Source organism: Genypterus blacodes, unplaced genomic scaffold, assembly GCF_046128005.1.
Source record: "Genypterus blacodes isolate CSIRO-AG114 ecotype Tasmania unplaced genomic scaffold, CSIRO-AGI_Gbla_v1 ptg000052l_1, whole genome shotgun sequence".
In the NCBI taxonomy this organism is placed as follows: domain Eukaryota; kingdom Metazoa; phylum Chordata; class Actinopteri; order Ophidiiformes; family Ophidiidae; genus Genypterus; species Genypterus blacodes.
This window is the reverse complement of record NW_027466864.1, coordinates 4,873,205-4,899,587: the sequence shown is the minus strand read 5'-3', so window position 1 is coordinate 4,899,587 and position 26,383 is coordinate 4,873,205. Positions and strand designations below refer to the sequence as shown.

Genomic DNA, 26,383 nt, shown 5'->3' with positions numbered 1-26,383 from the left:
GCTCCTTCAGCTCTCTGGAGCCAATTGGCGAGCGAATGTTTTCACCGTCTTCCCCTCATTTGGTGTTTACTCTTGTGGAGAACGTTGGGCAAAACCTGCGGCGTGACCCATTGGTGCGCGCAAGTGCCAATTACGAAGATCCTTCCCTCTGATTTGTTAAATGTCACCGGGGGGCGGGGACAACATCTTTGGTTGACGTTGTTGTTGTAAGTGGAGAATTTACTTTGTCGCTGCTGGTCCACTTTGGGATTTTACGCACTGTGTCGCCTCTGAAGATGATAAAAAGTTGGGAGTTGTTGGTCGTGGAGCCGTACACGCTGTCTCCACTCTGATGCCCAGCGGAAAACCACATGGGACGATGAAAAGCACATCTACGAGGCCGTGCAGGGTAAGCAGAGACAACACTGGAGCTACCAACGTTAGCTAACCGCTAGCCGCTGATTAGCCACAGCTCGAAGTAGCCACTTGCTAGCCAAACGTTCCGAATCGCTGTATTCACTGACAATCAACTGCATTCATACACACATCAAAAACGGACTTTATTGCAGGTGCACAAAGTTACGGGGTTGTGTGTAAACGCACTCAAACCGCCTGCGCTGAACTCTCCCGGTGCGTTTATGTAAGCATGTTGTATTGTTCGTTAATATTTGGTACCTAAGAATAGTCGTAGCCTTAATAGCCGGGCTCAGAGTCAACATATCACACAAGCCACCGGCACTGGCGGTGCAATGCAGCCGCTCGTCAGGGGGAAAGAAAGCAGGTTGGTTACCGGGCATAATGGTTAGCATGGTCGCCGCTATAACCGCTACACAGCAATTAAGATGTCATTTAACGACTTGTTAAAGTTGCTCAGAATGGGAGCTCGGTTCTGCTTGCTTGTCGGTACCGAGTACTCCTCGGGTACTTTGTGAGTCAGCCCCACATTATCGTGAGCTAGCCGGCCGTCACGACGAGATTTGTCTCGCCCGGAGTCTTGTTTGTGTTGGAGGTGCGTGAGTGATGTAACGATAACTTAATCCACCGGTAACTCAGCCAGCGCTGCCTGACCGGGACGCGGTTGTAAGTCACCACAAGCAACAGCGCCCGGTTGATGTTATTTCAGTCATGTTTAATGGTTTCGTTGACGGTTCGAGTCCAAGCATGAACCTGGCAGAGAGCTGTGTCTCCTGCAGGTCATCGGGTCTGTTCGCTCGAACACTGGAGCGGTTTCTACCTTCATTCCCAACATGACCACAGCCACAGAGGCTTGCGTTACCTCGCCCTGAATTATTCAGCTCTTGTATTTAGGGGCTCTTTTGTCTTCTGTGACACCGGGACAGACCGTCAACATGGAAAGTAGGACGGAAAGGGACCGAGTTCTTCACTGCTCTTGTCCCTCCAGCGTCAACATAGGGACCTCATCTTACAAGGACGGAGGGATCTGAAGAAGAAGAAGTAGAAGCGAGGTATTGTGTAGTTGGTAGGAAGAAGAAGCACACGTCCGGCCCTCCCACCTGTACACACACTCACACACTCACTCCTTCCAGTGGCTCTGCAGTGTGATGCTTGAAATGAGAAGAAGAAGATAGTTTGTCAAATTCCATGCAGTCACGTACGATCACACCAGTTGAGATGCATTTTGCGCCCCTCTTACATATGTAACACAACACACACATGCTTTTTACAGAGGGAGTTTGGGGGTTTGAGTGCCTTGCTCAAGGGCACCTCGGCAGGAAACTTGCAACTCTCCAGCTGCCAGTCCTCTTTCTCGGTCCGTATGGGAACTCAAACCGGCGACCCTCCTGTTCCCAAGCCAAGTCCCCTATGGGCTGAGCAGAGCGTTCATCGTCAGGGGAGAGAGTTCACCCCAGTTACCGGTGAATGTTATGAAACGAGACCACTGGTTGCTTTAATCGGCTCCATCTATGTTCCACGCACCCCGACTCTCTCCGACGAGACAGATCCCCCTGCTGATCACGCACCGCTAAGGCTACGCAAGGTTGCACCGTCAGACTTCATTATGCAAGTCCAGAGCACATCAAGGAACATATTGATGCACACAGCAGCAGCAGCAGCAGCAGCACAGGGAGTGTAAGTGAGGTTCAGCATCTCTCCCTACACACACGGGCTGGATGTGAAACCGTGAAATAGCATTACATTTTTTTTCCTTCTCTTTTACCGCCCAAGCTTTATTGAGACCGCTGAACCGCAGCTCTGAACGGACGACTGTCTACAGAGGAGCAAATGCACAATGCAGCCAGAGCATCGATCCATAAATGGGAGTAGAGAATAATGCACAGATCTGAGCCAAATCCACATCAAGCTGCAGGCACTTACACTGCCTGTGTAACAAACGGACAGAACCGTCTGCTAGAGGCTGCTAACTTGCAAGACCTGGTGCCGATGACACAGTGCAAAGTCATGCGATTGCTTGACGCAGGGATTAAGTAGGGTTACGTTGCTATGTGGACAGGTTAACTCGTGTGTGTTTCATCTTCTTCTCACACAGTGGGTGTCGGGTCAGTTTAACTTGCTTTGTCTTTGGAAATGGTATATGGTGCACAGTACTTTCTGCTCCTCTCTCTCTCTTTCCGAGGCCTCATGTCATCTTAATCATCTTTGACATTGTTGGGCTCTGTAGCATCGCCCACATCAGCAGGTTGTTGTGTGCTGGATGGCTGTGGCTGTCAGGGCTGAAGATAGTGTTTCACAGGGTAACCTCACAATGCAGAGAGGATGAAATTTTAAATTCGTCTCTTGCCGGGCTCCCCCCCAAGCAGCTGGTGTGTGTGTGTGTGTGTGTGTGTGTGTGTGTGTGTGTGTGTGTGTGTGTGTGTGTGTGTGTGTGTGTGTGTGTGTGTGTGTGTGTGTGTGTGTGTGTGTGTGTGTGTGTGTGTGTGTGTGTGTGTGTGTGTGTGTGTGTGTGTGTGTGTGTGTGTGTGTGTGTGTGTGTGTGTGTGTGTGTGTGTGTGTGTGTGTGTGTCAGGGCTCCAGTGTCAGTTTCAGAGTCGGGCCCATTTGCCCACAGAGGTATTCCCAAAGGATTTCTCAAACACAGGCAGATTAATAAGTAAGTAGATGAGTGCTTCTTCGGGTTAGTAGGACAGACGCATGGTTTTTGTGTCAAGCATGCGTGCGCCTCCTGCTGCAGACTCTTTGCTCAGAAACCCACCCCGATACAGCCTTGCATCTGCTTGCATCATGTCCTAGCAGCACCGTTCCAACCCGTCAGGTACTGTACTTATGTGATACTACGAGAGGGAAAACTTCCCTCGTCCCCACGCCGCTTCAGCGAGACGGGGATCAATAGGTGGCTTGTCTCTGAGAGGCCTGTATGTGCAGACAGCAACTCATAAAATTCTTTGGAGCCCCACCCTCCACAGTATGGCTGGTTGCCTTCCAGCCTTGTGACACAGCAGCCGGCTAGTGCCCGGGGCTGTCTGTGTCAGGGTGGAGGGACGTGGAACCCACGCACGCATCAGCCTTCACACCCTGCTGGCTGTACCTGGGTGACGGCAGCTGCTCAACGGCGAACAGCGAGTTGTGTATTCTAGTAAACTATACTGTAGTTAGATCAGTTACACAGCTGTTATGGACTTGCTGTTACTTTAGAATCTAGTGCTGTGGTACCGACCAAACAGCCGTAACTCCATACAGGCCAGCAAAACAATAGGAAGCATAGCTGTGATGTGAGTGTTGTGTGTCAGTTACTTAATGTCTCCTACTACAGACAGGGTGGAGAAATAGTAATTATAACATTTGTCCTCTGCCGAAAAGTGTCAGAGTCGTCTGCTCTGTGTGAAATGTTGACACACCTATTTACCTTTCAAGTAAATTAGAGCAAAGCTCACGACGGGCCCGGCAGGCCCGGTGCTGGCAGGCACGCGCTGGAATTGGTTTCTCACAGCAGGGGTTTGGCTTTAGAGATCCTTCTCCAGGGTACAGACGGAACAGAGACGCCTGAGCCCAACCCATCTCCCCTAACCTCGGCATCCCCTGACCCTCCTTCCTGTCCCTCCACTTTAAAGTTACAGGTTTGAGTCCCTGCTGAGGTGCCCCTGAGCAAGGCACCGAACCCTCAATTGCTCCCCCCTCTGCGAAGGGTGGTAGTGTAATGCAATGTAAGTCGCTTTGGATAAAAGCGTCTGCCAAATGATAGTAATGTAATGTAAAGTACCCTACATTAGCAAATCCTCCCCCAGACTTGAGAGTGAACCCCTCTGCGTTTGCATCGCAGCTTCTAACTGACGCTGACGGTTTCTTCTCCTCCAGCATGGTGCTAAATGTTTGTCTGTAGAGTTTGAATGGTGCTTTGCTTCATTCATGATGTCATTACGGGAGGTTGCTATAGGTTGGTTATGTTCTCGTCAACTGTGACATCATTCATGATGTGATTATGGGGTGTTAGGATGCTTCCATTAATGTAATGCAGATAAACTGCTATCAAGTATTAATGTAACATCCAATAGCAATGATGAGCTCCCTATGCTAATGCTGAACCCTGAACTAGTGTGTTTATAAAGTTTGGAGGCGATGGTAGGAATGGTGCTCCTTGCAACTCCACACACACACACACACACACACACACACACACACACACACACACACACACACACACACACACACACACACACACACACACACACACTACAGTTATAGTGGTAAGTTAAGCTGTAACACACCATAGCCTGTAATAAAGTTAGATTAGCTGCTAGTTTAACTGAGCTTAATGTTGTACATGTAGTAGTGTTAACATTAAGTAATTGTTACCTGATTGCTGGAGATTAGTTTGCTCGAGCCAATCTCTGATGATTTGCATTGCAGCTTGCCGACGGTCACGGTTGCTTCTTCAGCGTGATGCAAATAGTTTCCAATGTCTTCTCTTCTTCCGTAGTGTCTTCAGGGGAAAGTGTGCTGGTTAGATTCATGCCAACAGTGACATCATTCATGATGTCATTAGAGGGGGGGGAGGGCTGATCTGGACCCCTGAACAATATTGATGACAGGTTTGGAGGCGATTGTAGTTGTGGTGCTCGTTGCAACGCCACACAAACACACTCACAATCACAAACACACAGGTCGTAAAGAGTTCATTGCACACCAGCTTGCAGTGTTTGTTAGCTTGAGGCTGTGTATGTGTCTGCCTTCAAAACTAATTATGCTTATATAAGTTCCTATAGAGTCTAACTGTTGTTGCTTTAAGGCTTCAGGTTTTCTCTCCTCTAGTGTTTAAACAGACAAGTGAAGTTGGGAGCTACAGTAAAGGATGATGGTCCTAGGTTACAGGGTTAGGTCGGCTTGTTTAACTTCCTGTCTAAGCAGAGCTGATAACTCCAGCCGCCAATGTCATTTACTCCCAGCATTCGTTTGTTTTGTACCGCCGAGGCAAATGAGTATTGAGGCAGCGTCCGTTTCCTGTCCAGACAAAACATCAGTCCCTCGCCCTCTGCCCCGTTAATCCAGGGCAGCGGGAGTAATCCACACACACACACACACACACAGTCCAGATGAGGAGCCTGTCACCCAGGATGACATCACACAGGGAGTGACGTAGCGGCCCTGCTGTGTACGGGGGCCGGCCCGCAGCACGTGGGGACTCACATGAGTATTAGTGCCGTCCGCTTGTTGACGATGGCGCTTGTTTAGCCGCTGGCTGTAGACGCAGCAGAGCTCAGTTGCCTTCACACTCCAGCATGATTGATCTCTCCTAACGCCTGCATACCTGCATGGCTCGTGTTGTGTAACAGGATAGTTGCCAGTCTTTGGCCCGTGTAGTTTCTACATTCAGCCCTCTATGAAGCTCCTCTACCTTCTCTCTTAATGGCGAGGATCCTTTCTTCTTTGTCTCAGAGGAACAAACGTAGCCCGAGGTTCAGATTAGCTTTTAAGAAATATCTTGCATTCCTTAAGGGTAATATGCAAATTTAGACAATGGCCTTCCTCTCTATCTAAATGTGAATGATATAATAATAAGCAAATTGTGTGTACACTAAGTGAACATGAACCTTGAGATATGATCTGTTACCAGTGCAGAGTTTAATGGAGGAATGTGAGGTCATGTTTGGTGTCTTTGTGGCTATGCTAATCTAGTTTGCACACAATCTAAAGGTTTTTGTTTGTGCGGTTGACGTTTTATGGTTTGGGGTAAATGTGTCAACAAACAATTCTGTTGAATGTCAAGATAAGAAGTGTGAGGCTGTGGCCATTTGCAGCACAGCTACTTGTGATCTTCATCTTTGAAATCATTCAAATGAACAAGTGTGTTTTGTCACTTCTGCTCTGGTTTGGCCGTGCTGTGGTAATGAATCGGCGGCCCGTGTTCAAATGGATGCAGAGGCTTGAATTTCTCTACAAAGGCTAAAAATCGATAAAGTTGCTGCCAGGGCGGAATGAAACCTGCTTATACACAGTCTGGAGTTTAGGTTAGCTTCATTCCGCAATGCTGAAACTCTGAGACATCATGTTCACCAAGCTAGTTCATTCATCATCCATCTCTCAAATGGAACCTTATCTCTCTGTGGACATGTCTAACACTCATCTGTGGGAGCTTTTAGTGTCGTCAGCTCCTTGACTTTAGGACGTAGCTGCGTCTGACGACATTAACCAACGGCCACGCCAATAAACCGCTCAGAAAAGAGACAAAGTAAGGTTTGTCATTTAGTGAATCATCGTATTTCAGATCTGTGTGTGAGCAGGATTATATTTAGAGGTGTCCACTCACATTAGACTTGGTGGCATGCAGCGCAGTGTCGGGAGGGAACAGCCACCCTATGAATCCCGAGACCGCGGCTACACGCTCTGCTACACCATGACATCAACTCTCAGACACTCTGATAAACACTCTCGTGCTCCGAAGCTCACGCCGCCCGTTTGAACCGGCTGAACTCAACTGTTTGTACTAAGCGCCAGTGAACGTCAACAACACCGGGCCCACATTGGGAAGCAGGAAACCACTACCAAGCAGCCTGGCTTGCCCCGCTCATGCTATTTAGCTCCGCTCACCAGCCACATGCTTGGATTTAGCCCCGAGAACGGTGCAGACGTGCAGTTCAGGGGTTTGTGGTTCCTGTCACTCAAATGAAATGAGGTATTTGTGCGTGTAGAGCTTTAAGAAATGCAGCTGATTTCACTCATTTGGATTTTGCTCTATCAAGACGTGACACCTTTGATCCCTGACGTAGTTTAGATGCCAGTTCTGTGCCCGTTGTGAAAACACCTTTGAACTGTGATGAGGATTGTATTTAGGCTGTTTGATGAACGCGTTCCTCTCAATTCTAGGAGCTCACAGCTTGAGTGGTGATTTGTTTTGGAATTAGTGCCTCTAGAACTGACGCTTGGAGATATTTTTAGGCGTATGGATAGACGGATAGAGCGAGTAGTTTGTGGGTAATTGGCATCAAAGAGTGTTATTCTGGACAATTAAGCAGTTATTTGTATCCCTGGCAAACAGATGCCGGTGCTGAATTCTTACCTTTGTTATCCCAGATGTTGCACAGAACCGTGACCTGTTTGTACGTCGGATGAACTCCATTTGTTGTATTAGCTCAGTCATATAGTTCAAGTACTGCAACTGGAGAAGGTTAATGCAGTTTGGCCTCGACTCTCTAATCAATAAAGCCTAATGTCAAATTCCTGATCGGTAAATGGATCTTGCTTTCTGTTCACCACGGTTTGCCTGGAAGTCCTTTAGAGGAAAAACCTCTAAAGGGGGAGTAGGTTGCTGAGTTCGGATCATTTTTGGGTGTTTCTGAGCCGGCTCGCGGGGTAGAGAGGCCGCGGCGGCGGGGGAGTTAAACTTGGCACATTTTTGTGTGATGACTGGACAGCTTTTGGATGAGACGAGATTCAATGACATGGCCTCCGAGAGGGCAGGCACGGTGTGGAATCTCTGACATCAGCCGCTTGAGCGTTCAGCCTGGTGTTTTCGTACCCATGGCACAGACGCACACACATCCACACACACACACACACACACACCCGCCCACAGCCGGTGGTCAAGCTTTCATCAGCTTCGGAATGTCCGTGCTTCGTGTTTCAGAGAATGTTTGCTTTAATAAGTCTCACACTCGGCGAGGATATTTATTCATGAAAGGATGGATCAAGTGTGTTATTGTTTCCTGTAACGAGCTTGATCTTACCCATTGTCCCTGTATTTTAGATAGACATCTTGCCGTGACGTGACACCGACTCTGTAGGTAGAGATAATGAACGCTCTTGTTCCAGGGCAAATTAAACATTCTCAGCTGAATCAGGGTCCTTCGCTCTATCAGACACCTTTAGTGGTCTTCTGTTCACGCGACAAAGCATTTTCTTACCTAATGGACTTGAACTGGTCCACTAAGCCCCTATAATTCAACTGATGAACAACGCAACATCCTCTTGGCTACACTTCAGTAGGTTGTATTGATTTTTTTCTCTCCCAATGACCAGCTTGCTAGTATTTCCTTCCATCCAGGGAAATGTCCGTACTCCAAATTACTGTATTGATTTCTGAGATGTAAACCCATAACCACCGAAAAACACACCGCTTCCCTCCATCAACACCGGTCGAGCATGTGTGCTTCGCCGAGCGGGGGAACGCTGAACACTGGTAGCATTGGTTTCCTGCGGCAGTTTACGAGCAGGACAGGAAGTAATGCCCTCGCTCCACCAGACTAGCAGAATCTTAAAGTTAGTGTTATTTGTGTTCTACTTTTTTCCTTTATGGGTTTATATACGACCTTTGTCTCTCGGGGAAACGGTTGTCTCAGTATCTAAAGCCTGGCCTGGGATGAACTCTGTCTCGGTCCATGTATTTGATCCAGTTTACTTATGCCGCTTTGTCCAAATCGCCGCACTTGAGACGGCGGGGTTAAGGGCCGGTTCCTCTCCTCCACAAGCAGGCAGCGTGCAGCCTCCCTCACAGATGTAAACGCTGAGGTTATGTAATGAGTCGGTGTGGGCTGCCCGGGCTCAGTCACTAACCAGATTACAGCACTTTACAGATAAAGACAGCTGAAGGACAGCTATCTCACCACACCTATGTTTTTCTTCCTCCGCTGGTTTCCGTCAGTAACAAGGTGTTTACTGTGAGTGATTGTTCACCGCACACCCAGCCCTATTTATGGAACACTGAAAGGACAGCCGTTTAAATCACAGATATGGGAGTAGCTAAGATATCATTTGTGCCGTTCACGCCCCGCAAGACTTTATGTACAAGTCTTTGGCTTTATGGACAATGAGCTGCGCCCATCGCGAGGAGAGTGAAAGCGCCCTAATCTGATTGACTTTGACAGTTGTGATAACCTGCGACAGATTGTTATTGAATTGCATCAGTAATGGAGAGGTTAATGCTTTCCCTGTCCCTGCTAATTCCCCTGATTAGCCGTCAGGAATCATTGCGGCGCCCAAACGTTCTGACCCACTGTCACTCACTCCAGACCCGGGCCGCATCCATCACCGCTGCTCCGACTCCCACCAGCCACATCACCTCACCCTGTTTGCTTACTTTATACCCTTTATCTCATTACTCATATGGTTTTGTGAGGCTGAGAGGGTGTGTTGCATTTGCTGAGATCACAGGAAAGGTTTATGTGATTGAACTAAAATAGAACTGACACATTTATAGACACAATCATCCGTCATGTCATGACCATTAAAGGGAAGGAGAACAACTGAGCTGTCCTCATTTGGTCAAGTCCCTCAGCAGCACTCCTGAAGATAATAAAATAATTCTATAGCTTTGTTCATTGTTAAGTATGCTGTCAGGCTCACTGCAGCCTCCTTGTTCTTAGACCCCACATCCTTTCCCTTCTTAATTGAACAGCAAAGCTCAGGTTTCACACGATGGGTGTAACCTTTGTGGACAGGAACATGCAGCCATGAGAGAATGTGCTGCTCTGGACAGGTTACAGTGCGTGACAGGCCTGTGGAGAAGCAGGTTGGCCACAGATCAGGATCCGGACCGACTTGCTCAGGTTATATTAAACATACATTTTGAACATACAAGAAATATATGGTTCTTGGTGTTGTCATAATTGAGGTCATGGCATATTGGGTGACCATGCATGAATAGCCTACACAGTGACTGAGGCATGACAAAGCAAGCTAAAGGCCTGTTTTTCTGTCTTACTCATAGGTTGTTATTCATTTTGTCGTCTGTTTTCCTTCAGTCTTACTCAATGGTCACGGTTCTGCTTGTTCCCTTTATGTCTTCATGGTTGACTTGACTCATATGGACTGCATGGCTTTGGTAAATGTCACGGTCATAATACATCTAAATGGATTCACTAGGTAATACTTTAATTAACATGGTTGTGTACTTAACGTAAAAAGACAACAGAACCTGTTCACATGAAAGGAGAGGCCTCAACAAAGATCAGATCACTTTTATGCGACATAGATACGACAGCTAAACCACAGACATTTACATGAATCCTTTGCCGCTTGCGACAGCTTTTGAGCCGTGTTGGCTATCAACAAATGATATCTTGATATCATGTAACCACATTAGCATGTGGCTGTTGGGATTGTGTCTGATACTCATCAAGTGAAAGGTGTATCATGCTCACGTCCGCCATGTCTGTTGGCAGTTCTCGTCTAAAAGTGAGTAAAAGGACCACACTGCTTGTTTGACAGCAGCCGTTTCCCATTACTGCGCTACGAGACGTTCCCCTCAGATCTTCCCTCGGTTGCCGATTCAGCTAATGCTCCAAACCAAATATTTATTTGTAAGCTCTTTGTGACCATCGGAGACGATGAATGAAGCAGTGGGCAGCAGCATTCCTTACTGCCGCAGTCACCAGCTTCAACTTGATTTGCTTTCTTTCAACGTACGGTCCGTTCGTGCTACATCAGAGAAACTGACCAGAACTAAAGGGCAGTTACCCTGACTTGTCTAGATGCCCACTTACAAACGGTAAACAAACCAAAAACCCGGGGTACTCGGCCCCAGCTATGGATTCGTCCTTTAGGCCCAGCGAGGGTGGCTGCAGTAGGCTGTGCTGACCTCTGTATGTCTCCCTCAGTGATCCAGGCCATTCTCCCAGCCCTCGGCTCAGCACCCACGTGTTGTCAGCAGCTCCTGTTATGTAATCCCTTCTGCCAGACAAAAGCTCAGCCATCCCCGACATAAATCACTGACTGCCCCGCGCTGGCAGCCGGGGCGTCAGTGGTCGCCAGTGATCCATACAGGACCTTTTCTCGGGGTCTTTCTTGGACGGAGGGTTGTTGTTTTTGTTGGCTACCAAGATGAAAATGTTGGCCATCAAATATCGTGTTTTGTTGGGACACACGGACACTAGAGATTCACATCCAATAGACAATTATTAAACCCTAGTTAAAAACGGTAACTATGTGTCGATGTACTCGATACCTCTCTTGAGTATTTGTCTCTACTTTGACCCTGAAGACACCCGGGTGAAGGCAAAAGTGCAAGTAGGACATAAACATGGAGGGAATTAACAGGATTGCACAGTTGGCTGAATATCCGTGGCACATTGCATAATCGGGTGTATGAGGAGAATCTGCCTGTTGAGGAAATGGATCCAGAGGTGGCTTAGGCTGGCTACTACCATGTACAGTTGCATAATCTAGCTGTGTTACTTGGACTAAGCAAACCTTTCATTTATACCAATTTCAGATATCAAATTATTGTAAATGTAAAATATGGACTTTCCTTTGCTGATATGTTAGGGAGAGGGAGGGAGACAGAGGGAGAGAAAGAGAGAGAGAGGCGCATATGGCAGTGCATCAGATACAGAAGTGTGGGCTTGTGGTAATGGCTGATTGAACTTGCCCAGAGTTACAACAACCAGCCCTTTGTTGGTCTGTTTTGGTACATTGTGTCCACAGGCCGTCATGTTTATCTGAAATTTTACCCTTTTTCTGGCAACCAGTGACCTTTATTGTCAGTTAATGCAGTATTATTTATAGCCAGTAGGCACAACAACAGGGTTTCTCCAACAAATATTACAAATGACCTTTTTGACTTGCTGTAAACATCATGTACAAGAAGCTTCAGATGGTAGCTAGAGGTCCAACAGAGATGCCGGACTCTTTTCGTATGTAGCCTGCAGCCTTTTAGCAAGTAATATATTCTGAAGTCTTGGAACTGCTTTAGTTTTGTAAATAATGAACCCTTCCTAGAGCCAAAAGTAATGGCTCATCAGAATGCAACAGCTACTGTACCTCTGTGACCCTACCCTGTGGTTTTAAAAGGTTAAGTGCCCTCAATCTAACATCTCCACTGTGGCGTGCGAATGTGTGTGTGTGTGTGTGTATGTGATCAGTGGACCTGAACACGACAGAATTGATGAGCTGCAAGAATGTTAAGAAACGCCACAGGTCAGACTCTGCCGAACAGCCGGCGACGGTGAGATCGCTCCGGAAATACTTCTGCCCACTGAGAAAGAAACGCACGCGGAAGTCGGGTCCTTGTGGCTTTTAGCAACGACGGAGAAGCAAAGGGAGGGAGGGAGGGAGGGAGAGAGAGAGAGAGACGTGAAGTGAGAGGAGCGATGGAGAGGTGTAAGAAGAGTAAACTCGTGACTCATCAGGCGCAATGGAAAAGGGTTCACTGAGTCAGAGATGAGACAGGAACATTGAGTGGTGAATGAGCCAAGGGATGGGTGGGAATACATGACTGTAGGTAGCTCAAAATGCAATCAGGACTGGATTAGGCCGGTTTTAACTTAAAGACACCATGATCGGACAGCTTATTGTGAACAGTACTATGTGCATCAGTTACACACTTGATGCAAAAGGTGGAAAAGTGGTTTCATTCTTGCATCTTTTAAAATGTAGAGCTGACTGTGTAAGTCTATCTATCGTTTGTCAGGTGTGTGTGAGCTTTGATGTCCCTGCCCTTGATTGATGTCTGACTCTTGTTGCAAAACACTGGATGTAAAGTGCAAACCAAAATAAAGGCTTTTAGTCTTGGATGTGCAGCCATGGATTTGTCTTTCCCGGCCAGCGGTATTTTATCCGTGCCTTCTGTTTGGATCTGCATTGATTGTCCTCTCCATCCTTTGTGTCAATGGCCCGTTGATGCTGACTCTTTTTTTTTCTCAGTCTTGATAATGTTTCCTTCATTGATTTCTGAGGCCGGTTATTTGGATTTAGGCTTGAAATTTGAGGAGCGAGAGTCTGTTTTATTTAAGGCCGTCTTGTAATGATGCTTAAACAAATTTGACATTGGAGATGTACTTGACAAAAACCCTTCCTAAACAAAATCTACATCTATCTTACCTACATGCTGATATAACTATCAGCATGTAGGTAATAAATAAATAATGATCTTTTCAGTCTGGTTCAATAGTATATAGGCAGCTATTGGCAAACAACGTCAGAATCCGAATATCTGTTTACCAGTTATTGACTTGGATTAAAAAACAAAGCTTATCTTTATTGTTTGCCGAGCTGTCTAAAAAAAAGTTAAGCTTCCTCTTGACGTGGCTCGTTGGTGGGAAAGCTCTCACACATTTGATACTAAGCCTATTTATGAATGGAAGAGGTCAAATTTGATGCCCGGGTCGACGCAGCTATGAGAAGTCTAGCAGCCTTTCCACCGGGCCGAGCACAAGCCGTCCTACAGGAGCTAGCATTTGACTTTTACTAGGTTTCAATGCAAATTTAGTTTTGTTCTGTGTGCCTGTTCACTTTGTGTGCAGCAGCTGGTGTCCTGAATGGGAGAAGTGACTGAAAAGGTGACAAGGTCAGAAAGCAGCCTGGGCCTTTTAAAGGCTGGCACTTGAAAAGGTTGTGAGCAGGGTTATTATGTCTGTGTGCCTCTCGTTCACTGTTGTCAACGTGCAATCTCTCTAACTCCTTTCATCTATTGACTTGAGCAGTTGTAAAGCTTTCTGGCAAATGTTTCATTCATTGGATGAGGTTGTGCCTTCTGTTGGCTTCATTTTGTTTCATCTGTGTTATCTTTCCAGGTGTGGCTGGTGGTATAAGGCGAGGCAGAGAGCCGAGTCCCATCGCCCCGTCCCCCCATCCCCCCGTCCCCCGCTGCTGCTGTCCTGTTTGGGGGACAGAGTCCATATCTGGGTTTTTCTCTGCTTTGACACAACCCGCCAACCTGTGAATTCATGATCACATGACCGTGGATATGGACGCAGTCCTCTCCGACTTTGTCCGTTCCACTGGAGCTGAACCGGGATTGGCCAGAGACCTGCTAGAGGGTGAGCAGCAAACTGTGGTGGCATTTCATTGTGCCGCTGGACCTGGACTCAAAACGTGACCTTTTCTTCTCTTCTCTTCTCTTCCCTTCTCTTCTCTTCTCTTCTCTTCTCTTCTCTTCTCTTCTCTTCTCTTCTCTTCTCTTCTCTTCTCTTCTCTTCTCTTCTCTTCTCTTCTCTTCTCTTCTCTTCTCTTCTCTTCTGTCTTGATTGTAATCATTGCAGTGAACTTTTGTACATTTAAAAAATTAACATAATGTTGTCAGCTTCTTTTGTTTTGATATTACATTTTGAGTAATATGTAGTAATATGTATGAGTTAAAAATAGACATAACCAAGATTCTCTGACAAAAACTATTTTAGCAGAGACGTGTTAGTCAGCACATTAGTTACAGTCACTAACCCACAGAGTGACATCATTCATCCATTCACACTGAGGCTTGTAGTATTTATACCCAGTCAAAGATACAGTAAGGTCACACCCACTGCTGTCATGAGTAACAAACATGTTCATCAAACCCGTCTTCTTCTTATCCAGTCGTTAATATTTTCAAAAATATTTCTCCAGCACTGCTTTTGCCAAATTAACAACCTCTGTGATAAACGCTGCTGGCTTGTTATGTTAGACTATCGTACACGAACAGAAGGAAGGTATAGCTGGAGTCAACAGGGCTCTTGTTGCCTAGCAGCAACACAAGTTGCAGATAAGAATATGGGTTAGAAATGTAATGCACTGCAGTGAAGAGCAGCAAGCCAACAAACTGTGACATGCTCCAAATTCAGATATTTACCCAAGCATAGGAATGCACCAATGGCTGGCCTTCATGTAAGATAAGACGGCGCATGGGAGCGTTGACTTCTGGTAAATATTTAAACCCATTAAAGAGATGTCATCTGCCTGACACAGAAACAGGTTTGAGGCAGTCAGAGTGGACCCGTGGACCCGTGGACTCAGACAGATGTTCTTTTCTCTCTCTCCGTAGGCAAGAACTGGGATATCACTGCTGCCCTCAGTGACTTTGAGCAGCTGCGACAGGTGCACGCCGGGAACCTGGCGTACTCATTCAACGAGGAGAGGACGTACTTGCCCCCCGAAAAGGAGATGGCCAGGGTAGGCAGGCCTCTACTCCAACGCCAAGATGAGGTGGTGCAAGGTGAGGCCAACACAGGCCAGTTGGTATATTCTGTATTCCTTAAGTCTATGTAACAGGATTTAAGTGATTGGCAACCAGACATGAATTCAAAATCAATTCACAAACTCAAACAGATTTCTAACAATAGCTACTACGGCACCGTCGAGCACCAGGTCCGGAGAAGAAACCGTCTTATGACCCAGCGGTCGTGGAGTTTGAAGCTAACATTGCTAGGCTAGCCCGCACCGGAGAGGCTTTACTGTGTCGCTGTGGCCGACGGGGAAACGAGCCTCTGTTTAATTGATTCAGCACCTTCTCCGCTCAAGGCAAAGCGCTCGGATTGTACTTTGGCTCTTTTTTTTTTTATTGTCTCCCGGGAAAGAAGGAGCTCGACTCGACGTTGGCTGTCTGCAGGCTTTGCTACGTTAAAGTGCTGAGTCACGGTGCAGCGGAGCTCTGTAGCCTCTGAACATGTCCACCAGATTCCATTCCTGCAAAACAGAACACAGCAGCACAAATCAGCACCTTTGACTGAATGTTGCATCGTCACTGCTTTGATTTGTTTACAGCAAGTAGTTCAAAGTCGCTCTTTATATGCTGTATATCAAGCCCCGTATACATTTTAATACATGACTTTAAATGATATAAATAGGTGCTTTTTTTCCATTTAGAATGTTGCTGATTCAGTGTTGCCGCCTTTCACATCTGTGTTAGAAATGAGATCGTGTCTTAGCTCAGAGGGAGGAGGGCACTGCAGCAAAAGTTCCAGATCTGCCCACAATCTCTGCATGGATTTGAGAAACGAGTTGGAGTCGGATCGTGACACGGAGAATCGGAAATGATCGAAATTAAATCATTCCCCTCGATTCCCGGCCGCACACGGTGACGTTTTGGGGACAATCTGATCAAATGTAATTACTGGAAGCAGAGTTTTCAGCAGCATTTTCTCTCCATCCGGCATAATAGAGACAAAGGGATATAAAACAATAATTGGAATTCTTTATTATATTACGCAAAGTAGCTGATTTGAGCAGATTTGGTTAGGTGGTAGTTATTTTCGTTGAAGTAATCTAAACCCCGCCCCCTTTTCTTTCTTTCCCGTCCCCCAGCTGCCACTGAGAAGCGTCTGTCGAGGGGCATCTCCCACGCCAGCTCCACCATCGTGTCCCTCGCCCGCTCCCACGTCTCCAGCACGGGCGGGAGCAGCAGCGAGCTCCTCCTGGACACGCCCCTCTGCACTTTCCAACTACCTGACCTCACCATGTACCGGGACGACTTCCGCGGCTTCATCGAGAGGGACCTCATCGAGCAGTCCATGATGGTGGCCCTGGAGCACGCCGGTGAGGAGAGAACACAAACGCACAGCACACGCCAGGGGGCAAGGGGTTGCTGCTCCAAATGTAAATATGAAGAGTAGAGTAGAGGGAGGGAGGGAGGGAGGCGAACACAGAGGGATTGGAACCAGCAGCTACACCACAGAGCTCTCAGTCTGTGGTTACAGAGCAAAAACATTCACAGCAGAGTTACGGTTTCAACCGAGCGTCATCAGACAAAAGCCAAAACCTGCATCTACTCAGCAGATCAGCCCAACCTTCACACCACAGTCCTGAAGCCATGCAGGCACCTTTGCTGTGCCACATTCCACATCGTAGGAATAAATGACAGTGCGGGAAAGCGTCTGCCTCAGCACAGAACCAATTATCCTGTTTATTTCCTTTTAAAGTGGAATATCATAACAAGGATATCCAGTGTTGGTGCAGCGGGCTTGGTTTGTACACGTTTGGGAAGTTGTGCAGCAGCTGTTTTGGATTCACACTGAGACGTGTTTGTCTTGAAAACCGGTTCGTTTGGTTTGTTTTTCCTCCCGCCGCCGGCCTGCAGGTCGCCTGAATTGGTGGACGAAAGTGGGACCCAACTGTCAGAGTCTGCTGCCGCTCGCCACAAGCGGGGACGGAAACTGCCTGTTACACGCAGCCTCGCTGGGTGAGTACAAGCCACGCCCCCCTACACCACACAGGTTCACACCCCATTAGCGTTTATTAAGGGAGCTTCATCATTTTCTTAAAGCGCTAATTGCGTTTTCCAACGTTGGCTCAGCCTTTGTGACTCACTGAGGAGCCTCTAGTCCAGAAGACTTATAAGCCGGCTCCAGCACTTGTAGGCCGGGGCCTGGATAGCAGCAGGATAGAGATCAGTCATGTTTATTAAAAGGTGCTCATCGCTGGGAGGAAAATATCGCTGCGAATTCCCATTTATGTTTTTTTGCAGCTTAAAAAATGCCCCTTTGGCGATTTGACTCGGTCTTTCCACTTCACACAAACACCACAGAAATGTCCTTGAATGTTGTGCTCCTCCACATTAGTTTGACATTCCCCCTGCAGTCGTACACGAGAGGTTGATGTGGCTTCAATGTTCCAATGTTGTGTCCAAACGCAGGCATGTGGGGCTTTCACGACCGGGACCTGATGCTGCGGAAGTCCCTGTACGCGCTGATGGATCACGGGCTGGAGAGAGAGGCCCTGAAGCGTAGGTGGAGGTGGCAGCAGACCCAGCAGAATAAAGAGGTCCGTTATCGAGGCCACACACCTCTCTGCTTTGTGACTGTGGGATGATTTTGTGAGGGGCAGGCATGAACAATTGTTGCTTCTTCCCTTCCTCCTGCAGCTTCTCGCATTCCTTTTTAATGAAATATTTGAAAGTTTCCAGCCTGCAGATGCGCACTTTTGTTCTCTTTCAACCAATCCAATCGCAACCAGCGCCTCTCACTCGCCCTCAGAATGAGAACCTGGCAAACACGCACGCCTCAGCGATTGCAGACGGAGCTTGAAGCGAAGCTCCCTCTGATCTTGTAGCAGTGACCGCAGAGCCGTCCTTTAAACAGATCACAAAGCAACCAAAACTGCCCGAGTGGAGCTTTACAGTTTACAGAAGCAGAGCGCCGTAGCTGCCTTTGGACAAACAGGCAGCTCAGCCGTGTCCCTCTGCCCGTAATGCCAGTCTAAACGCAGGATATCGACCAGGTTCCCGCTCCGTTCTCCCTAAATTTCTTGGCTGGGTTGTCGGTAGTTAGCCATCCGATGAGCCACCACAACGTCAGCACATGCTTTTGTGACATTTGACACTCCCTCTCTAAATGGCAAGTGTGTGTGTGTGTGTGTGTGTGTGTGTGTATCCTTTGTCCTCTAGTCTGGTCTGGTGTACACGGAGGAGGAGTGGCAGAAAGAGTGGAACGAACTGTTGAAGCTGGCCTCCAGCGAGCCCAGAATACACTACAGCACCAACGGCACCAACGGGTAAGGTCTGGACCCGGACAAAGCGGGGGATTGTCGGCCTGGGCCGCAGCTCGTCAGCACTCATGTTTTTATTCATGAACAAACAACTGAGCTCACAATCGGGACTCGCCGGCCGACCGACCGACTGCGCCACATTTCACTCAAACTGCCACTTAGTGTAACATATGAACAGAGCTCCTTCAATGTTATTCACTGAGTTTTACAGTACGTATCAATAACTCTGCGTGTGCACAGAGCTCTGACAAGGTCCCCTGTGTTCAGGTCTAGCTCCATATATGGCAGCGTTACCCCGCATGAACGCCTGCGTACGTGCCTTTCTGAACTTTGCCCGTTGTCCCCAGGGCGGAGTCTTCGGACGAGCCGGTGTACGAGAGTTTAGAGGAGTTCCACGTCTTCGTGTTGGCCCACGTCCTGCGAAGGCCGATCGTGGTGGTGGCCGACACCATGCTGAGGGACTCTGGAGGAGAGGGTGAGTGACATCATGCTCCCTGTTGTTTACTCACACCAGCGCCTCCCCGATCAGTCCCATGAGTCACAGAGGAGTTTTTCGGGGCTCCGTCAGCGAATAGCAGAAAGTTGACACAATCGCAGGGGAGTGTTTGGCCTCTGAGCGGTTGATGACTTCTCCCTGAGTTGTTCTTTGCGTGATGAACACCTCCCGTCTGGTTTCCCAAGTAGGCTAAAACAAACAACGTGAAGCTCTTCTGACCTATTTCTGCTGTGTTGTAAACACACTGCCTGAGCTCCTCGGTGAGCAGCAGCAGCAGCAGCCCTGACGTATTCAGTCTCGTTGAATCCGTTTGTTTGTCTCTGCCCGGGTTGATTTACTGATATTAGAGTTGACAACACTCCTGTTCATCTTCACAGTCTTCATTATTGGGCGTAAACATTGTGAGTAGACGTCGTATACTCCTTTGGATTTATTCACACGACAGACAAAAAGCCTGTGCCGTGTTTCTGGCTCAGATTCCCAGCGTCCCTTAATCAGCCCGAGGTCATATTTTCCCCGTGTTTAACGCCCTCCTCACGCCTCCCACAGCGTTCGCTCCCATCCCGTTCGGAGGCATCTACCTACCCCTGGAAGTGCCAGCTGCCAAGTGCCACCGCTCGCCCCTGGTGCTGGCGTACGACCAGGCGCACTTCTCTGCCCTGGTGTCCATGGAGCAGAAGGACAGCACCAAAGAGCAAGGTAACGCCTCGCCTCCTTCACTCCTCGCTCGCCGCCTCCTTTTCTGTGTGCGACGCTAACATGTGACACCCCTCAGTCACAGAGCAGCACTCATGCTTACACATCGATTCTACCCGGGGGGAGATTATACAGGAAAATAAGCCTTTTTACATAATTTACATACGGCAGAGTGTGTAAGGGTGAGAGCGGAGGTTCAGTAGGTCAGCTGATGGTCGGCGGCGACTGATCTTCTGATTCCGGCGCCATTTAAGCCAAACTAGACTGGAGACACATTCCTATAGGCTGGGTTTGATTGTGAACGTATACGTCGTGGCTTTATGCAGCTTAATGCTCCTTAACCCTTTCACTACTGAGCTCATAACCCTCCTGGAAATGACTTAGCAGCGCTTTGGTTCCAGCGGATGTGAAGAGTTTTAATACAACAGTCAACCCTGTGAATAATCAGTAACTTGGCACTAAGCGCGTCGTTTCAGTCTCTAAAGCTCAGATTAGACTTTGAAGAAGGTAACGGTCAGGCCGAGCGGGCGAACGTTGATCTAAGTGGACAGCGAACGCCACGTAGAGGCACTTGCAGCTCGGTATGCAGCGGATCGATGATGTTTCCTTCTCTCCGCCCCGCAGTGGTGATCCCTCTCACCGACTCGGAGCACAAAATGCTGCCTCTGCACTTTGCTGTGGACCCGGGGAAAGACTGGGAGTGGGGAAAGGATGACACGGATAATGTGATGCTGGCAAGGTAAGACCTCCTCCTCCTCCTCCTCCTCCTCCTGTAAGCAGCAGCAGTTCCTCTAAAGCCTCTAGTAGCCTCTAAATAGCTCCCATCAATGGGCCAGAGGAAGGGGGGTCAAAGGAGCCGCTGAGTGAAAACAACCCACCTGTCCTCGTTTACCTTCTTAGATCCTGTAGGTGCAGAACTGTTTGTGATTGGAACATTTAAAGACACCGCCGCAGGAAGTGGAAGTTGTACGTGGCAGACATCACGTGTAAATGTTTCTCAGTAACGAGCCGGAGACAGATTACGCCTCGACGCTGCCAGCTGCTTTGTCTTACGTCAACAAACGCCACCACCTCTGAATACTCTGTCAAAGCTTTCATCTGTGATTTACCCTCCTTTTTATGATGTCATCGTGATCTGGGATCCAAGCGGTGGCTGAAGTCCAACACAAATACTTAAGCAACAACACGACGTGGAGCTAAATGCTAAAGGCAGAAACTGACAATCTCTCTTTCTCCCCCTCTCTCTCTCTCTCTCTCTTTCTCTCTCTCTCTCTCTCTCTCTCTCTCCCTCAGTGTTGCTCTGTCGTTGGAGGCCAAGCTCCAGATGTTGCACAGCTACATGACGGTCACCTGGCTCCATCTGCCTTGCGAGGTAATGACAAGATCGTCACAACGTGTTAGAACGCAACGGCACCCGTAATAGTTTTTCTTGGGAAATGGGCGTTCGACAGCCAAGATGAAAGGAATACTGAATGATTTCTCAATTCCAGGCCGGTCCAACTAATTCGCCTGCCAACTTAAGTTCAGGAATAAACACACACACACACACACACACACACACACACACACACACACACACACACACACACACACACACACACACACACACACACACACACACACACACACACACACACACACAGGATCTAATGACGATCAGTCAGATGCGCGGCGGCGTTTGAGCGACTCGTGGTCGACGTTAGCATCTCACCAAACGAGGACAAGAGGCTTTTCTTTCCCCCGTCCCACCTGCCGCTGTGCGAACCCCGCGTCAAAAAACAAGCAACACTGGCCCATTCAGGTCCCAACGTGACGCCACACACACACACACACACACTTTGACAAAGCTCCTCTTGTGCGCTACACACTCATGCCGGTAATTTTCTTTTTTCTGGAAGGACGGCTTCATACCAGATTTCACCGTCGCTCTCCTGCCATTCCTGCAAACGCTGGAATCTCCGCAGGAACAAAGAGATTGTGTGCGGCTCGGTTCTGTCGGGAGAGAAGTGATTTAAGATCGGAGGCGTGCGTCAGCGTCTACGTACTTCAGCCTCATACAGCAGATTCTATTTTACTGCCTGTGATTGTGTTTGTAGATATGAGCCGGGTCTCAGGAATGACTCACTTTCTACATCAGTCTGCAAAATAAAACACCTATGAGTCACTCTGTTCTCTTCCTCTTCCTCTCTCTCTCTCTCTCTCTCTCTCTCTCTCTCTCTCTCTCTCTCTCTCTCTCTCTCTCTCTCTCTCTCTCTCTCTCTCTCTCTCTCTCTCTCTCTCCCCCCCTCTCTCTCTCCCCCTCTCTCTCTGCTGCTTATGCTCCTCACACACCTGAGCTGCTCCGGCTCCGGCTCCTGCTGGGAGAAGTTTCATTTTCAGGATTTAATAGAAGTGAAACTGAGCTTTAACTCCACTTCATTTACGGCCACGCTGTGCTTTGTAATCACTTTTCTCGCCCCGTTGTGATTGTGTGAAGGTGTGTGTGTGTGTACTCAAAGTGCTGAGGTGTGTTTGTGTGCTTGCAGCAGGCCCCCCTGGCCCAGCCCGAGTCCCCCACAGCGTCTGCAGGCGAGGACGCACGCACGCCCCCTGACTCAGGAGAGTCGGACAAGGAGTCGGTCAGCAGCAGCTCCAACGGCAACGGAGACGCCACCACCGGCTCCACGGTCAACGGCGGCGGCGGGGCCTTGGCCAAGAACAGCTCCTCTTCCTCCTTTAGCTCCTCCAGCAACGGATCGGCGGGGACGGCGAGCAAGGACAAGGACAAGGACAAGAGCAAGAAGGATAAAGACAAAGACAAGAAGAGGGCCGACTCTGTGGCCAATAAGCTGGGCAGCTTCGGCAAGAGCCTGGGCAGCAAGCTGAAGAAGAACGTGGGCGGGCTGATGACGGGGAAGAACGCCGGAGCCGGAGGTGCCAAGCAGGAGGGCGTGGAGAAGAAGAAGGGCTCGCTGAGGGGGAGGAAGGGCAGTAAGGAGAGCTCACCTTCGGCCCATGCCTCGGAGGATTCTGGGAAAGGCTCCCCCTCCTCGGGCAGCGAGCGCCTGAACGGGACGGGGAGCAGCGGCAGCAGCAGCGGCGGCAGCAGCACGGAGAGCGACCCGTACAAGTACAGCGCCAACGTCAAGGTCAGCCTGGGGATCCTGCGCGCCGCCATGCAGGGCGAGAGGAAGTTCATCTTCGCCGGCCTCCTCACCACCAGCAACAGGCAGCCGTTCCAGGAGGAGATGATCCAACGCTACCTCCAGGACGCTGAGGAGCGCTTCCGGGCCGAGCAGGAGCAACAGCGGCGCGACGTGGAGAGGAAGGGCGTCGCCAACGGCGCCCCGCCGCCCAAGAAGGAGGCGGTGGGCGGGGCCGCGGAGCTGACGTACCGGCCTTATAACGAGGCCAAAGAGGAGCTGACAGAGAATCCCTTGCCCTCCTTCAACCAGCTGAAGCCCGCCCTGAGCCCCTCTATGTACTCTGCTGTGGTGCCCATCCCCCGCCCCTCCTTCATCGAGCAGCCGCCCCCCGCCGCCCCTCTTCCTCTCACGCAGCACCTTAACATGCACGGCTACATAGAGCCTCGCCGTCAGCTGGCCGGCGGCTCTCCGGCCTCCTACCCCGGCCTGCCCTCCTACGCCACCCTGCCTCGCCACTGCCCCTCCTCCCAGATCCCCCCCCACCCCCAGTACAGCCACCCGCAGGGCCCCGCCTCCCTCAGCCCCTCCCGCCTCACCCCCTCGTACCCGCCGGAGATCGACCCCCCCGACTACCCCGGGTCCGAGCCGGCCGCCGGCGGCTACAGCAACGGCTTTAGGGACGCGCGCTCCGCCCTGGACTCTCGGAGCGGGCCGCCCCCGGTCAGACACTACTCTCTGGGCAGCGCCGGCGGTTTGGCCGGCCTGCAGTCCAGCCTCTGTCGGACGTCCAGCTGCTCGTACTACGGACACCCCGAGACGGGAAACTACTGCTCCTACTGCTACAGGGAGGAGGTGAAGAGGAGGGAGACAGAATCCATCCACAGGTTCTGATGCCGAACTTGCCGAGTGGCCTTTTTTCCAATCGGAACGCTCTCTGAACGGACACGAGCGTGTTTCCCTCTTCAGCCCGTGTCACTTCCTGTCAGTGAAGGCAGCACAGGAGGAGGAGGAGCAGGAGGAACTCCGCTGCAGAAGGAACGACAGACCAGAGAACTTTATTTAACTGCACTTCTGTTACATTTTTGCTGTGGCTCTTATGCAGGCGTTGTGAATGTGTGTGTGCGCGTGTGTGTGTGTGTGCGTGTGTGAGTGTGTGTGTGTGTGTGTGTGTGAGCTACTGGCTCTCCTCTTTCAAACGTTACACGCCTAGCAACTGTCTCCTCCTGGTGGAGAGAATGTAATATGGCAGACGCCGTACATAACACTTAACACACAGTAAACACACTACACACACACACACACACACACAGACTACACACACACACTCATGAAGCACAAAGTGAGACGGAGGCGTGGCGTCACTCTGGGTCATTTAAAGGCGTGTGTGTGTGTGTGTGTGTGTGTGTGTGTGAGAGCTTCGACCCTTCTGTTACTGGACGCTCGCTCCGTTCGTACCTCGGGAAACAGCAGAGTTCATTCTGGTCGACTTAACTCTTCTTTCGCCGGTCGTCATTTTGCGTCGTTGCGCAAATTGAAGCTAGCGTGCTATGCTAACGAGCGCTCTGTGGGCTGCTGTGGTGCTAAAGTGACAGAATGCAACAGAAACACGTCCAATGCGTCTCAGACTCAACGTAACAAACACAAAGCCTCACCTCCTCCTAGTCTGTGTCGCGATGCAGAACACCGGCCCGGTCTTTGTTGTCGACACCGTGAAATAGAGCCGGATGACTCTCTGGTGAGGCCTGATGACAAAGACATGACATCATCACGGTGGAAGCTTCTGCAGCAGAATGTTGAGGCTCGCTCACACAGAGTACACAACAGAAACGTGGAATAGAGAGTTTGAGGCTCAGCCGACTCTAATCTGTGCCTCACATCAAAGTGTAGAGTGAATCTGAGCCTGACTGTCATCCTCAGCTCAGCTCAGCTCCACATGGTGACTGAATAAGACTCTGAGAAAATAAGAAAGCAGCTCCAGAGTGACTAATCAGACTTCCATGAGGCCCGGTGGCTTTGTGCTGCGTTCTGACTCTGACTCTGTGTGAACGGGCCTTCAGAACCTGCAGCGCTACTATGCAACTGAAGTGCAAACATCACCTCTGGCACAGCTGAACAGAAGCTGGAGACTCTCACTTGGTCTGAAGTCTAATGCGGCTTTTGAGAAACAGTTGACGAAGCGAGACGAAGGTTTCCAGATGAGACTTTCAGGATTTAAAGTGATGTGTGCACTTTAGTTGGACGTTGACGCTCTTCGGTCATATTCCCACTGTAATGACGTCATCGGTCTCCTCTCCTCTGACTGTGTGGGCTTCAGTTGTTCCTCTGAAGGCTGAGCTCTCTTAGTTGCGGGCGTTCGTACCTCCTAAACCAGTTGCTAACCTCTTTTTTGCACAAACCCAAGCACTTTCCTGATGTCCGTAGATCGTGTGTGTGTGTGTGTGTGTGTGTGTGTGTGTGTGTGTGTGTGTTGCCTGACTGTTGTCCTTATTTCATCTCTGCACACACACACACACTGCCACCCCCTTATCTGTGGGAAGCGGAGGCAGCGGCCTGAAGGGTTTCTTCTCCCGTCTGCATGTTGTTGTTCGCTCGCTTCACCGCCCGGCAGTTTTCTACATTTCACCGCCCACCACACCCGCAACTTTAACAGCGTTCTCCTCCGTTAAAGTCCAAAGCTACCGCCGTATTCTACTGAGGCATGTCAACCGATTTGATGCCGGCTGATGTCTTGTTCAGCCTCCCCTGGCTGTAATCTGCAGATGAAGGGTGTTGTGCTGTCATAGACGTGTTCTCTCCTCCCCGTACTAAAGCCATGTGACGTGGTGAGGGATGACTGGCGCTGACTGAATCTATTGTTTGGCATTAATGTAGTGGACGAGTCTCTTAAGAAGCACAAGTTAGTATGAAATTCACTGCCTTGCCCACTAGAGGGCACTGTTGTTTTAGTTAGAAGTCACAGCACAGCACCCAAAGGACAAAGTAGGAAATGATCAAAATGTGGAATTAAAAAAAAAAGTGTCAGAAGTGCTGAGCTTTGCAATAACCGGCCAAGAAACAAGGTTTGATGTCGTCAATTTCAGAATAAGAGTGGAGTTTCAGTGATAATAAAAACACTTGAAGCAGCTTTTTCTTCATTCCCAGGAAGTTCTTTCCCAGGGGGCATCGGGCCGTCGCCCACGGTGACGCGTCTGCGTTCAAACTCCCGCGTCTAATTCTCTCAGCAAACCTTCTCATTCTCCCATGGTTTTGCCGTGAGGTCGACTCCCTGATAAACTCGTACGACAGCGGACTTGCTTCTCACTGTTTTGTATTTAAGAAGACGAAGAAGAAGAAGAAGAAGAAGAAGCAATGTGAGGTTGTATAAATATGTTCAAAGGTTATTTTTGTAAGCCCAAAGTTTTACAGTGTTTTTAAAAAAAAAAAGGGTTAGAATGTATTTTGTTGGATAGTTAAACCAGTGTGGATGATAAGCTTGGAAGAACCGGAAGATTCAAGGGGGTGGAAT

At 49.2% G+C, this 26,383-nt stretch overlaps 1 protein-coding gene across 1 annotated transcript; it reads left to right on the top strand.

Moving 5' to 3' along the window:
- Positions 1 to 202: 202 nt before the first annotated feature.
- Positions 203 to 26,383, top strand: otud7b (OTU deubiquitinase 7B). The gene is made up of 12 exons (XM_076150303.1): positions 203 to 388; positions 13,899 to 14,144; positions 15,125 to 15,295; positions 16,384 to 16,614; positions 17,156 to 17,257; positions 17,711 to 17,838; positions 18,461 to 18,567; positions 18,909 to 19,036; positions 19,607 to 19,756; positions 20,378 to 20,492; positions 21,047 to 21,125; positions 22,279 to 26,383. Exons 2-12 carry the CDS (start codon positions 14,060 to 14,062, stop codon positions 23,767 to 23,769), a joined length of 2,787 nt encoding a protein of 928 aa, XP_076006418.1. The 5' UTR covers positions 203 to 388; positions 13,899 to 14,059; the 3' UTR covers positions 23,770 to 26,383.